We start from the raw sequence: 15,574 nt of genomic DNA on the forward strand, positions 1-15,574 counted from the left end.
GTGGGATCGTTTTTAATTTTGGAGTAACTACCATCATTAAGAAGGTCCAGGATTTTGTTGTTGTATGAATCTTTATCCATGATGACCGTGGCAGTGGCCTTGTCTGCCGAGAGGATGACTACATTATCTTTCTTTTTTTAGGTCCGCGAGTTCAGAGCGTTCGTTTTTTGCTGATGTTACTGGTGGGAAGATTTGGGAAGACCGTAGAGTCTGGGAGGTCTTGCCGCCGATGGTTTTAGAGAGGGGCGTTCGCTCGGTTCGATTAGGGAATTCTAGATTTGAAGCTTTCGTGACTGCAAGGATTCATATTCTTAGGTTTTTTTCGGTAAAGTCACCGTGTAGGTAAAACATCAAAATTAATGAAAATAAAATAAAGATCACGACGTTTCGGAGGCAACACAAGTCTCCGTCATCAGGTGGGACCGTCACAGCCGGATTAGCTGCATCAAGTGAGGCAATGATTCAAGATGTAATCCCTTAAAAAGCATCTTGAATCATTGCCTCACTTGATGCAGCTAATCCGGCTGTGACGGTCCCACCTGATGATGGAGACTTGTGTTGCCTCCGAAACGTCGTGATTTTTAATTTATTTTATTTTCATTAATTTTGATGTTTTACCTACACGGTGACTTTACCGAAAAAACCTAAGAATATCGATTAGGGAAGTCGAACTCGTGATGATTTTGTTAGTTTTTGTCGTTAGGCTGTTAGTCGTAGTTTGTATGATCTTTCACTTTGTCGGAGAAAACGGATCCACATCACTCGTAAACAAAACAAACATTGTTCAACGTTTTGAAGTGCATTATGGTGTTCATATCCACAGTGGTTAATGGATCGTATTTCATATGTTGTTTGACATGTATTACTGCTGTAGAAACAACTTTGAACGAGGGTGGTGGTGGAATGGGCAGTGATTCCAATGTCACAAAGCAACAGTGCGTGCCTGAAGCGGCACTCCGTAGGCTTGAACAAGAAACCTCCGCCAAGTCTGAGACACGGAAGACTTCCTGTGGCGCATCTCAACAAGCCCAGTAAGGCATCGCAATATGCAATTTTTACATGTGACACCTTTACACTATGAGACCTCCTTTACCAGTGGCAAAATATAGTAATAGACCAGATGACGTCTTTTGGCATCGTCTGGTCCAACACCAATGGAGACTAGGCTCTAAGGAAAGCTGTCTCGGGTGTGGACCAAGGACAGTGCATATCATAATCATTATCAGAGTTGTGTTTTTTGTAATCCTTTATATTAAGTTCGCTTGCTTGCTTAGGACCGTGCAAATCTTTCGGTCGTTTTTTAACCCACTTCCCGTGATCCAATCGAGCTGACATTTTCCACAGACTCGTTGTGCGTGACAATTAATGTTCGTGAAAAAAAATTCTAAAATTTTACACTTTTTAGGACAAAAATATTATATTTAATTACCAATTGCTTAATGGTGCCATGCAATCATCTGACCCATAGGTGGCAGCCATCTCAAGCCAGAGGACGAGAGGACTCTAGCCGCCACGCATATAAAGGATTTAGAGTGAAAAACTTTGTTTTTACGGGTTAATTTTTTGTTTGCATTTCGACTGCTTGTGTTGTGGTTATTGCAAACATGACCCCTCGTATAAAGGTGTCAGTTTTTGTACCAGTTGAAAGGGTAAAAACCTATTACTATGATGTGACACGTTGCTTCATTTCAATTTATATGCATTGAAAGGCTCAGTTTGTGTAATGTGAAGTGTCCTGTTATGCTAAAAGAACACGTGTCCTATGTCATTTGTGCTGATTATTCATGTCGGTGCAGGGACTTAGCCGATAACGCGGTGCAAGAACGTTCATCCGACCTGGTGCAGGCGGACACTGACGCTGCAGCAACCGCTGAACTAGATCAGTTGATTGCTGAACTTGAAATGGGGCTGATGGGTGAGTGCTTTTACACACACAATGGTTCGTCGTGGAAATAAGAATAATATAGCACAATTATTATTTTATTACTTCCCTTCTACGTGACTTTACCGAAAGAACCAAGAAGATGAATCCCTGCAGTCACGAAAGCTTTAAATCGAAATAAAATACTTAACACGTGACAAAATTTTGTGTTATTCATAAAGCGTGCAATAAGTGAAGAGCAAATGCACTGTGATAATATAACCGTCTTCTTGGTTCTTTCGGTAAAGTCACGTAGAAGGGAAGTAATAAAATAATAAAAATAAAACATAATAAAATAATTCTCACGACGTTTCGGCCACAACGCCAGCAGCCGTCCTCAGGTGAAAACCAGGTCTGTCGAGGCGACAGCGTCTGAATGAAACAGCACACGAGCTTGGAGCATGTATATAAGCTGGGCGCCTTGACAAAGGAATTTGCATAATATAACCATTTTCTGAAAAATTTACGGGGCATCATTGGTGTGGCATTTGTGATTTTAAACATCGTATGAAATGTATGCTTTTGTCTTGTTTTGCAGATGATGACTTGAGGTCTGAGAGCAGTTCCGCCAGTGTGGAGACTGTAAACATAATTAAAGCGGAGGCTGACGTTAATTTTATTGCAGAGCCGGTGAGAAAGCCAGAGGCAGCCCTTCCAGATTCAGCAGCAATAAAAGCCACCGCAGACAGCGGCTCCAATAATACCGATCAAGTAGATGTAAACAACGAGACGGAGTATCCTGTTTTATCAGCAAATGCCAACGTGGCAACAGATGTCAAAGGAGGACCTTCAAAAGAAACTGCCAATGTGGCAACAGACGTCAAAGGAGGACCTTCAAAAGAAGCTGCCAATGTGGCAACAGATGCCAAAGGAGGACCTTCAAAAGAATCTGCCAATGTGGCAACAGACGTCAAAGGAGGACCTTCAAAAGAAACTGCCAATGTGGCAACAGATGCCAAAGGAGGACCTTCAAAAGAAACTGCCAATGTGGCAACAGACGTCAAAGGAGGACCTTCAAAAGAAGCTGCCAATGTGGCAACAGATGCCAAAGGAGGACCTTCAAAAGAAACTGCCATTGTGGCAACAGACGTCAAAGGAGGACCTTCAAAAGAATCTGCCAATGTGGCAACAGACGTCAAAGGAGGACCTTCAAAAGAAGCTGCCAATGTGGCAACAGACGTCAAAGGAGGACCTTCAAATGAAGCTGCCAATGTGGCAACAGACGTCAAAGGAGGACCTTCAAATGAAGCTGCCAATGTGGCAACAGACGTCAAAGGAGGACCTTCAAAAGAATCTGCCAATGTGGCAACAGACGTCAAAGGAGGACCTTCAAAAGAATCTGCCAATGTGGCAACAGACGTCAAAGGAGGACCTTCAAAAGAATCTGCCATTGTGGCAATAGATGTCAAAGGAGGACCTTCAATAGAAGCTGCCATTGTGGCAACAGACGTCAAAGTAGGACCTTCAAATGAAGCTGCCAATGTGGCAACAGATGTCAAAGGAGGACCTTCAAAAGAATCTGCCAATGTGGCAACAGACGTCAAAGGAGGACCTTCAAAAGAATCTGCCAATGTGGCAACAGACGTCAAAGGAGGACCTTCAAATGAAGCTGCCAATGTGGCAACAGATGTCAAAGGAGGACCTTCAAAAGAAACTGCCATTGTGGCAACAGATGTCAAAGGAGGACCTTCAAAAGAACCTGCCAATGTGGCAACAGACGTCAAAGGAGGACCTTCAAAAGAAACTGCCATTGTGGCAACAGACGTCAAAGGAGGACCTTCAAATGAAGCTGCCAATGTGGCAACAGACGTCAAAGGAGGACCTTCAAAAGAACCTGCCAATGTGGCAACAGATGTCAAAGGAGGACCTTCAAAAGAATCTGCCATTGTGGCAACAGATGTCAAAGGAGGACCTTCAAAAGAATCTGCCAAAGTGGCAACAGACGTCAAAGGAGGACCTTCAAAAGAACCTGCCAATGTGGCAACAGACGTCAAAGGAGGACCTTCAAAAGAAACTGTGCGGTTTCTCAACGCTGCAAATGTGCAACGGGTTTCTGAGAAGCCACCTGTTAGGCAGAAAAAGGATGGTCGTGAAGAAAAAGTCGACTTTCAGAAATCTGCATTGGCCCAGCAACGTGACCTTAAATACAAACCTACCCAGCGTGGGTCTTTTTCTGGGGCCACTGCAAAAGCATCTGCTTGTGTAGTGGGTGAACAAGACCCCAGACATAAAAGGTTTTCTATGGCTTTCCCTGACGTATCCACCAAACCAAAAAGTGAGTTAAGCAGGGCAGACAGGCACGGAGGAAGCCTAAAGTGTCTAGGTATAATGCCCGTTAAAAACGAAAGCTTTCTAAATGCGCGTGTGGAGAAAATCCCTGTAGCACAGGCCAAGTCTGTGGACAAGCAAGTAGAGAGTATACCTGCGGAACGACAGAATGCGTCATGCGAACGGTATAAAAAACAACTGGTAACGCAAAAACGCAAGGCATGCGTGGAAGAGTCCGTATTGATCCAGCCAGCAGAAATCCGTCGAGAAATTGCAGGAGCTCGAGAGGAAATAGTTGAACCAAACAAAGTTTGCAAGGTTATTGCAGGAGAAAGGCTAACTACTAAACCATCAGAAAAATTATATCTTTCAGAAAGCTTTAAAAGTGAACAAGTATCCGAAATAAATAAAACTTCACAGCCGGCAACGGACCCGTCAAACGAGCCTGAGGCTTCAATTTTTTACAAGACACCACGATCAATTTCAAAAGAGCCATGTGCACCTGAAGTTGAATATCAATCTAATTCAGCTGAACCATTTTCTCCAGTTCTTACTGTCTACAAGCAGCCTTTAGATCGGTGGAGGTCCACAAATAACATCACCAGAGATGACATTCCTAAACTGGGATTGCCCACTTACAGAATTGCTCCTTACAAGCCAGTCATCAGACCAAAACCTAAAACAGCCGATGTCCCATTCCGTCTACCACCTTATGAAACAGAACCCAGCGAGACTGAAAATGTCACTGCGACCGATACTACGACAGAGTTCAAAGAAAAGACAAAATATGACTCAACAGCGAAGATCGGTGACATTACAGCCAATCCGCAACAGCATACAGCACATCGGTTGCAAGTGATTTCTCCACCATCGATTCCTCCTTTATCAGGGCTCTCAGTCGTGGCGCGTCCATTCCAGAGGTCCCATTCCCTCCGGCGTACTACCACAGAGACAACATCTCGGCAGCAGTCTGCTGTCAAAGTCACCGTGCCACTCGCCAGCATTGCCGAATCTCCACCGTCTCGCTCGAAGCAAGATGCATTTTCCCGTCCCTTCAGGAGACCATCCAGCCCCTACGTGGCATCTTCCGTTGCCGAGAAGACAGCCTGCAAGTCCGTCGATGCTCCAAGTGAAACTTGCAGTGGCACAACCACAACAGAGACAACGCCTGTGGATGCTTTGCCACCAATTCAGGTGAATTGTGAACCGGATGAGCTCATAATTCCACCATCATCACAGTTTTCTACGGATGAAAATGCCAACATTCCAAATTCCCCAGGTGACCCAGGGAAGGTGTTTATGATTCAGGCACCACGAGTTTATCAATGGAAGCCAAAAGTATTTAGGCCAGTCCGTTTCCCAAGTGTCAGATTCAAAGATGACAAGCCATCCGGCGTGAGTGTACAGTCTGGTCATTTAGAGTCTAAGAACACCGTCCTTGCTGACAAGTCACCACCTACGGTGAGTTCTCAACCAAGTAGCTTCAAATCTAGAAGTGGCGGACACACTTTTAATGTAAAATCAGCGTCTAACTCGTCGCAAATCCAGTCTGTTCTCAGTTCTTCAAACGCCACAGATGCAAGTCCTTTCTATCGGCCTCCCACAGCTTTAAATAGCACGGGAACTGCACTGGAAAGTCCCAGTGTTACTTATGAGCAGAGAAAACCATCAGGTGAAGATACTGGTCTGTTTAGACCGATGCTGAAGTTAAAACCTGTGGTGCAAAACCCAATTCTGAAGGGTGACAATCCACACCGTTCCCTGATGGAAGCACTTCAGTCTACAGACAACACGGGCAGGTTGAGTAAGGTCAGACGACTTTGTCTACATCGTCACATTTAAAATATTGCAATAAGTACGGAAAATGTGTGTCTATCGTAAATAAAATGTAATTAATTTGCAACTATTATTGCATATGTATAATTAAAGTTATCTTAAACATTTACCTCGCTAATGTAAAACGTTAAATTTCGATTTAAAGCTTTCGTGACTGCAGGGATTCATCTTCTTGGTTCTTTCGGTAAAGTCGTCACGTAGAAGGGAAGTAATAAAATAATAAAAATAAAACATAAATGTTTTATTATGTTTTATTTTTGTTATTTTATTACTTCCCTACTACGTGACTTTACCGAAAGAACCAAGAAAATGTAAAACGTTGTACACATTTCCACGAATGTGCTGGTTGTTGTCACATCATATTCTAGGTTTCGGGTGAAGATCTGCAGAAGATATCGGCAGCTGTTGAGCGCGAGACAGAAAGAGACGCTCTCATGGCGGATATTCGATCAGGCGCAGGAGGGGAACGACTGAGAAAAGTCAGTGGGAATGCCAGTGGCAACCATGCAAAAAAAGATTTAACTGCACTTATTTGCCAATCTTATTTGACAGACAACCATCACAGTTTTCCATGTCTAGTGGTGGTCTCCCTGTCACAGGTTGAGTCACAAACCGCAGCTCTCCATAACAAAGGCTCAGCCTTGCTACCACCCCCACTACCACCACCACTACCACCACCACTACCACCACTACTACCACCACTACCACCACTACCACCCCCACTACCACCCCCACTACCACCACTACCACCACTACCACCCCCACTACCACCCCCACTACCACCACCACTACCACCCCCACTACCACCACCACTACCACCACCACTACCACCACTACTACCACCACTACCACCACTACCACCCCCACTACCACCCCCACTACCACCACTACCACCACTACCACCCCCAATACCACCACCACTACCACCACCACTACCACCACTACTACCACCACTACTACCCCCACTACCACCACTACTACCACCACTACCACCACTACTACCACCACTACCACCCCCACTACCACCCCCACTACCACCACTACCACCACTACCACCCCTACTACCACCCCCACTACCACCCCCACTACCACCACCACTACCACCACTACTACCCCCACTACCACCACTACTACCACTACTACCACTACCACCACCACTACCACCACCACTACCACCCCTACTACCACCACTACCACCACTACCACCCCCACTACCACTACCACCACCACCACCACTACCACTACTACCACCACTACTACCACCACTACTACCACCACTACTACCACCACTACTACCACCACTACCACCCCCACTACCACCCCCACTACCACCCCCACTACCACCCCCACTACCACCACTACCACCACCACCACCACTACCACCCCCACTACCACCACCACTACCACCACCACCACCACTACCACCCCCACTACCACCACTACCACCACCACTACCACCACCACTACCACTACCACCACCCCCACTACCACCACTACCACTACCACCACTACCACCACCACCACCACCACCCCCACCACCATTACCACCACCCCCACTACCACCACCACTACCACCACCCCCACCACCAGCACTACCACCACCACCCCCACTACCACCACCCCCACTACCACCAGGCTCAGCCTTTGTTATGCAGTCTATTCTTAGTCTCAAGCCTCACCTTACCATATTAATAAATAAGTATAACCAGTAAAAACAATGTTTTTCACTATAAATCCTTTATATGCGTGGCGGCTAGAGTCCTCTCGTCCTCTGGCTTGAGATGGCTGCCACCTATGGGTCAGATGATTGCATTGCACCATTAAGCAATTGGTAATTAAATATCATATTTTTGTCCTAAAAAGTGTAACATTTTGGGAAAAAAATTTCACGAACATTAATTGTCACGCACAACGAGTCTGTGTGCAAAATGTCAGCTCGATTGGATCACGGGAAGTGGGTTAAAAAACGACCGAAAGATTTGCACGGTCCTAAGCAAGCAAGCAAGCAAGCGAACTTAATATAAAGGATTAAAAAAGTGTGCCGTACCTGGCCCTTCCCCCCTCTCCAACCATTATATAAACGGAGTGGTAGCTCTTGCAATCTCTCATTTACTTGATGCGGCTGTCGTGGCTGTGACGGTTCCACCTGAAGACGGAAGCTTGTGTTGCCTCCGAAACGTCGTGATTTTTAAATTTGTTTTACTTTTAGTAATTTACATTTGTTTACCTACACGGTGACTTTACCGGAAAAAACCTAAGAGTATAAATAACGCTCCAACAATTCTTTATTGAAGTATGTGCCGTGGGACTCTTATCTGGCAACAATCTCAGATTACAGGATGCCATTCTGCAATGACTAATGAAAAAGTCGGGGATAATCGAATAGGAAGAAAAGGCCCCTTGATAATGGAACTTATGTGAACCTGACAGCTTTTTCGATTTAAAGCTTCTTTCGTGACTGCAGGGATTCATCTTCTTGGTTCTTTCGGTAAAGTCACCTGAGGACGGCTGCTTGCGTTGTGGCCGAAACGTCGTGAGAATTATTTTATTATGTTTTATTTTTATTATTTTATTATTTCTTTCTACGTGATGACTTTACCGAAAGAGCCAAGGAGATGAATCCCTGCAGTCACGAAAGAAGCTTTAAATCGAAATGTAACCGCCTCTACGGGGAGGGTTTCCACATAACTTTGAGATCCTTCAACAAGCTCCGGGATAAGAAGGCTCCGCTAATCGAGTCTCTCACCTTTCTGAAGAGATGCCGCGACTCTAAGCTTAAATAGACACTCCAAGCCTAAGACGTGTCATTTAGACTCTGTCTTATCGACAGACATGTTCTCCACCTGAGGACGGCTGCTTGCGTTGTGGCCGAAACGTCGTGAGAATTATTTTAAAATGTTTTATTTTTATTATTTTATTACTTCCCTTCTACGTGACGACTTTACCGAAAGAACCAAGAAGATGAACCTGACAGCTGTTGCAAATTATACAAATCACGGATATTAGGGCCTATTTGTGTGCTCCCATTCATACATACATGAACACAAACACCCTCTAATAGAATTCTCTTGAGCTTCAGGACGCACGTTTGTACAGCGTCGAACAACGGCGTGGTTTGTCCGAACTTGAAGTATATACAAGGACCGTTTTCTTGGAGTTTCTCTTTACTTGATGCGGCAGTCGTGGCTGTGACGGTTCCACCTGAAGACGGAGACTTGTGTTGCCTCCGAAACGTCGTGATTTTTATTTTATTTTTATTTTATTAATTTTGATTGTTTTACCTACCTACGTGACTTTACCGAAAAAACCTAAGAATATTTCAAAATGTGTCGCTTGTCCTGCCATGAACCTGTTGGCAGTGCAATGTCGTTTCGCGAGTTCTGAATCGATTGGCTCATGACGGAGAACACAATCAGAATGAAATTGAGAATTAGTCACCCTGCCGAAATCTTGGCCATTTCCCTGTCCAACCATTATATAAACGGAGTGGTAGCTCCTGTAATTTCTCTTTTACTTGATGCGGCTGTCGTGGCTGTGACGGTTCCACCTGAAGACGGAAGCTTGTGTTGCCTCCGAAACGTCGTGATTTTTATTTTATTAATTTAAAATGTTTTACCTACGTGACTTTACCGACACTACCACCCCCACTACCACCCCCACTACCACCACTACCACCCCCACTACCACCACTACCACCACCACTACCACCACTACCACCCCCACTACCACCCCCACTACCACCACTACCACCACCACTACCACCACTACCACCCCCACTACCACCCCCACTACCACCCCCACTACCACCACTACCACCACTACCACCCCCACTACCACCCCCACTACCACCACTACCACCCCCACTACCACCACTACCACCACTACCACCCCCACTACCACCCCCACTACCACCCCCACTACCACCACTACCACCACTACCACCCACCCACTACCACCCCCACTACCACCCCCACTACCACCACTACCACCACCCTACCACCACTACCACCCCCACTACCACCCCTACCACCACCACTACCACCACTACCACCACTACCACCCCACTACCACCCCACTACCACCCCCACTACCACCACTACCACCACCACTACCACCACTACCACCCCCACTACCACCCCCACTACCACCACTACCACCACCACTACCACCACTACCACCACTACCACCCCCACTACCACCCCCACTACCACCCCCACTACCACCCCCACTACCACCACTACCACCACCACTACCACCACTACCACCCCCCACTACCACCCCCACTACCACCCCCACTACCACCACCACCACTACCACCACTACCACCCCCACTACCACCCCCACTACCACCACTACCACCACCACTACCACCACTACCACCCCCACTACCACCCCCACTACCACCACTACCACCACCACTACCACCACTACCACCACTACCACCCCCACTACCACCCCCACTACCACCCCCCACTACCACCCCCACTACCACTACCACCACCACCCACTACCACCCCCACTACCACCCCCACTACCACCACCACTACCACCACTACCACACTACCACCCCCACTACCACCCCCACTACCACCCCCACTACCACCCCCACTACCACCCCCCACTACCACCACTACCACCACCACTACCACCACCCTACCACCACTACCACCCCACTACCACCCCCACTACCACCCCCACTACCACCCCCACTACCACTACCACCACCACCACTACACCACCCCCACTACCACCCCCACTACCACCCCCACTAACCACCACTACCACCCTACCACCACTACCACCACTACCACCCCACTACCACCCCCACTACCACCCCCACTACCACCCCCACTACCACCCCCACTACCACCCCCACTACCACCACTACCACCACCACTACCACCACTACCACCACTACCACCACTACCACCCCACTACCACCCCCACTACCACCCCCACTACCACCCCCACTACCACTACCACCACCACCACTACCACCCCCACTACCACCACCCACTACCACCCCCACTACCACCACTACCACCACCACTACCACCACTACCACCACTACCACCCCCACGACCACCCCCACTACCACCCCCACTACCACCCCCACTACCACCCCCACTACCACCACTACCACCACCACTACCACCACTACCACCACTACCACCCCCACTACCACCCCCACTACCACCCCCACTACCACCCCCACTACCACCCCCACTACCACCACTACCACCACCACTACCACCACTACCACCACTACCACCCCCACTACCACCCCCACTACCACCCCCACTACCACCCCCCACTACCACTACCACCACCACCACTACCACCCCCACTACCACCCCCACTACCACCCCCACTACCACCACTACCACCACCACCTACCACCACTACCACCACTACCACCCCCACTACCACCCCCCACTACCACCCCCACTACCACCCCCACTACCACCCCCACTACCACCACTACCACCACCACTACCACCACTACCACCACTACCACCCCCACTACCACCCCCACTACCACCCCCACTACCACCCCCACTACCACTACCACCACCACCACTACCACCCCCACTACCACCCCCACTACCACCCCCACTACCACCACTACCACCACCACTACCACCACTACCACCACTACCACCCCCACTACCACCCCCACTACCACCCCCACTACCACCCCCACTACCACCCCCACTACCACCACTACCACCACCACTACCACCACTACCACCACTACCACCCCCACTACCACCCCCACTACCACCCCCACTACCACCCCCACTACCACCCCCACTACCACTACCACCACCACCACTACCACCCCCACTACCACCCCCACTACCACCACTACCACCACCACTACCACCACTACCACCACTACCACCCCACTACCACCCCCACTACCACCCCCACTACCACCACTACCACCACCACTACCACCACTACCACCACTACCACCCCCACTACCACCCCCACTACCACCCCCACTACCACTACCCCCACTACCACTACCACCACCACCACTACCACCCCCACTACCACCACCACCACCACCACTACCACCACTACCTACGCGACTTTACCGACAAAACCTAAGAACTTGAAGCGTGTCGCTTCTTAGTGTCGCCTTGACCGGTGTCTACTCCCTTTGGGTTTCCACAGACCTCGTCTGCAGCGGCAGCAGCAGCAGCAGCAGAACTGATGTCTCGGCGGTCGAGAGAAGCCGAGTCGGGCGATTGTTGTGCCACGTTGCGACCACGGCTCGCATCTGTGCAATCTCCTCCAGTTTCCGTAGCCGTCGCCGCCCCACCAGGGTTGCGATTTCCGCATGGAAAATGCGGAAGGAGGGTTCAAATGTTCCCGCATTTTTGCTAAAGTCAACCGCAAACGGTGGAAAGACTACTCCTATGACCGCGCGCTTTTAACAACACGTTAATGCGTTCTATTGGAAAGGATACATCATGTACATGTGCTCGTAATCACGGCTCCGCATTTGAATAAAGTATGTGGTTCTTGTGCGGAAATGCGGAAATCATATATTCATTCCAATCAGTAACTCAAAGCCCTACGTGATGCTGGGCCTTGCATGTATCCTTTCCAATAGAACGCATTAACGTGTTGTTAAAAGCGCGCGGTCATAGGAGTAGTCTTTCCACCGTTTGCGGTTGACTTTAGCAAAAATGCGGGAACATTTGAACCCTCCTTCCGCATTTTCCATGCGGAAATCGCAACCCTGCGCCCCACCACCTCCTGTCATCCGTGTGGGTGATGGGGCCGGAAGAACAGAGCGGGGCCCGGCGGAGTCCCTTCCAGCCACGCTTGATGACAACCGATCCGGCAGTTGTGCTGGCACGCTTAAGGAGGTGGGCACAAGATGAGCTCGGTAGATATTCTTAGGTTTTTTCGGTGAAGTCACGTAGGTAGAAAAACATTAAAAACATTACGTGACTTTACCGAAAAAAACTAAGAATATGAATCATTGCAGTCACGAAAGCTTCAAATCTAGCTCGGTAGATATTCTTAGGTTTTTTCGGTGAAGTCACGTCGGTAAAAAACATTAAAAAACATGTGACTTTACCGAAAAAAAACTAAGAATATGAATCATTGCAGTCACGAAAGCTTCAAATCTAGCTCGGTAGATATTCTTAGGTTTTTTCGGTAAAGTCACGTCGGTAAAAAACATTAAAAACATTATGTGACTTTACCGAAAAAACCGAAGAATATGAATCATTGCAGTCACGAAAGCTTCAAATCTGGCTCGGTAGATATTCTTAGGTTTTTTCGGAAAAGTCACGTCGGTAAAAAACATTAAAAAGAAATAAACATTACGTGACTTTACCGAAAAAACCTATGAATATGATTCATTGCAGTCACGAAAGCTTCAAATCTAGCTCGGTAGATACACGTGCATACGTATGTGTTTACTACACACACACACACGCACATTTTTGTTGTTTGTTATATATGCTTTGAAGTTAAGGTGGCAAACATTTTAACTTTCAAGATTTTTCTCCATTGCAGCGTTGCAATCGAGAAATATATACTGCATTTTCTTGGTTCTTTCGGTAAAGTCGTCACGTAGAAGGGAAGTAATAAAATAATAAAAATAAAACATAATACAATAATTCTCACGACGTTTCGGCCACAACGCAAGCAGCCGTCCTCAGGTGAATGCTTGCGTTGTGGCCGAAACGTCGTGAGAATAATTTTATTATGTTTTATTTTCATTATTTTATTACTTCCCTTCTGCGTGACTTTACCGAAAGAACCAAGAAGATGAATCCCTGCAGTCAAGATAACTTTAAATCGAAATTTTACACTAACATTGTACTTTATATATAATCGGCAGTTGATTAAATATGCTCTTTGTATTCGTATCTATTAAAAGCGGCATATCGGATCCTTGGTCAGGAACGTGACCGCCTATTGTATCATTGTTCATCTGGGAAAATCTGTCTCGGCATATGTGGCTTCGGCTTGCGACGCCTTCATCTTGGTTCTTTCGGTGAAGTCATCACGTAGAAGGGAAGTAATAAAATAATAAAAATAAAACATAATAGAATTATTCTCACGACGTTTCGGCCACAACGCAAGCAGCCGTCCTCAGGTGGAGAACATGTCTGTCGATAAGACAGAGTCTAAATGACACGTCTTAGGCTTGGAGTGTCTATTTAAGCTTAGAGTCGCGGCATCTCTTCAGAAAGGTGAGAGACTCGATTAGCGGAGCCTTCTTATCCCGGAGCTTGTTGAAGGATCTCAAAGTTACGTGGAAACCCTCCCCGTAGAGGCGGTTACATTTCGATTTAAAGCTTTCGTGACCGCAGGGATTCAGATGAATCAGATGAATCCCTGCGGTCACGAAAGCTTTAAATCGAAATTGCGGCGCCTTCTCTAGGAATGTAACCAGCTGTACGTCCGAGGACTGCCTGTACAATTTAATTGCGAGAAACCCCCCCTCCCACCCACCCCCCCTCCCCCCCTGCTTGATTTCTACAGGTACCAAAGTCTGTGAAGACCATCCGAGTTGATGGAAAGTCAGGGACCATCACGAGTTTATCGTCTTAGGATGGCGGTGACGCATCCGACCCTCCCGTTGAGCGCCTTTGCTGGTAGACATTAGGGGCCGTTTGCCTTTCGACTGCGGCACAAAGACGACACGAACGCCGACTGGAGACCGTATTGTTCGTGAGCACGTGTGCCGATGGTTGGTGCTTGACACGTGTACCGTTTGAATGCGTGCAAGATAATGTGTACACTTTTATTTTGTATTGACACATTTTTATTGCGTGTTATACATTTGTAAAAACAGTTTTTTTTCTCCCTGGCAGCAGCTTGTGTTTTTTGCTGGGGGGGGGGAACTCTGAAAATGCCTCTTGATGCACATAATACATGTTTTGTTCTAGAATTTACATGACATTTCTCATGTCAATTTCGATTTAAAGCTTCTTTCGTGACTGCAGCAGGGATTCATATTCTTGGTTCTTTCGGTAAAGTCGTCACGTAGAAGGGAAGTAATAAAACAATAAAAATTAAACATAATAAAATAATTCTCACGACGTTTCGGCCACAACGCAAGCAGCCGTCCTCAGGTGAAGAACAGGTCTGTCGAGTAGACAGCGTCTGAATGAAACAGCACACGAGCTTGGAGCGTGTATATAAGCTGGGCGCCTTGACAAAGGAATTTGCATATCAAGAGGAATTTAGCATATTTATGGGAAATGCAGGAATGTGATTAGTACTACTCATGCCCGTGCATTATGCAGGATTAGCAGCATCACAGGGAGGGGATATGGGAAATGCAGGTGTGTGATTAGTACTACTCATGCCCGTGCATTATGCAGGATTAGCAGCATCACAGGGAGGGGATATGGGAAATGCAGGTGTGTGATTAGTACTACTCATGCCCGTGCATTATGCAGGATTAGCAGCATCAAAGGGAGGGGATATGGGAAATGCAGGTATGTGATTAGTACTACTCATGCCCGTGCATTATGCAGGATTAGCAGCATCACAGGGAGGGGATATGGG

General features: G+C 47.5%; 1 protein-coding gene and 1 long non-coding RNA gene across 2 annotated transcripts; both read left to right on the forward strand.

The window, feature by feature from the left end:
• The first annotated feature begins 900 nt into the window (after positions 1 to 900).
• On the forward strand, positions 901 to 2,667 carry LOC133362832 (uncharacterized). The gene is made up of 3 exons (XR_009757542.1): positions 901 to 1,031; positions 1,797 to 1,915; positions 2,460 to 2,667. It is a non-coding gene; the product is annotated as an uncharacterized LOC133362832 (long non-coding RNA).
• A 1,351-nt stretch (positions 2,668 to 4,018) lies between these two features.
• On the forward strand, positions 4,019 to 14,926 carry LOC133362866 (protein cordon-bleu-like). Its single transcript, XM_061581809.1, has 3 exons — positions 4,019 to 5,998; positions 6,394 to 6,504; positions 14,543 to 14,926. The coding sequence occupies exons 1-3, from the start codon at positions 4,163 to 4,165 to the stop codon at positions 14,609 to 14,611; spliced, it is 2,016 nt and encodes a 671-aa protein (XP_061437793.1). The 5' UTR covers positions 4,019 to 4,162; the 3' UTR covers positions 14,612 to 14,926.
• Positions 14,927 to 15,574: the final 648 nt, after the last annotated feature.

The sequence above is a fragment of the Lethenteron reissneri genome, unplaced genomic scaffold (genome assembly GCF_015708825.2).
Source record: "Lethenteron reissneri isolate LAM-NWPU_2019-01 unplaced genomic scaffold, ASM1570882v1 scaffold_1630, whole genome shotgun sequence".
NCBI lineage: Eukaryota > Metazoa > Chordata > Hyperoartia > Petromyzontiformes > Petromyzontidae > Lethenteron > Lethenteron reissneri.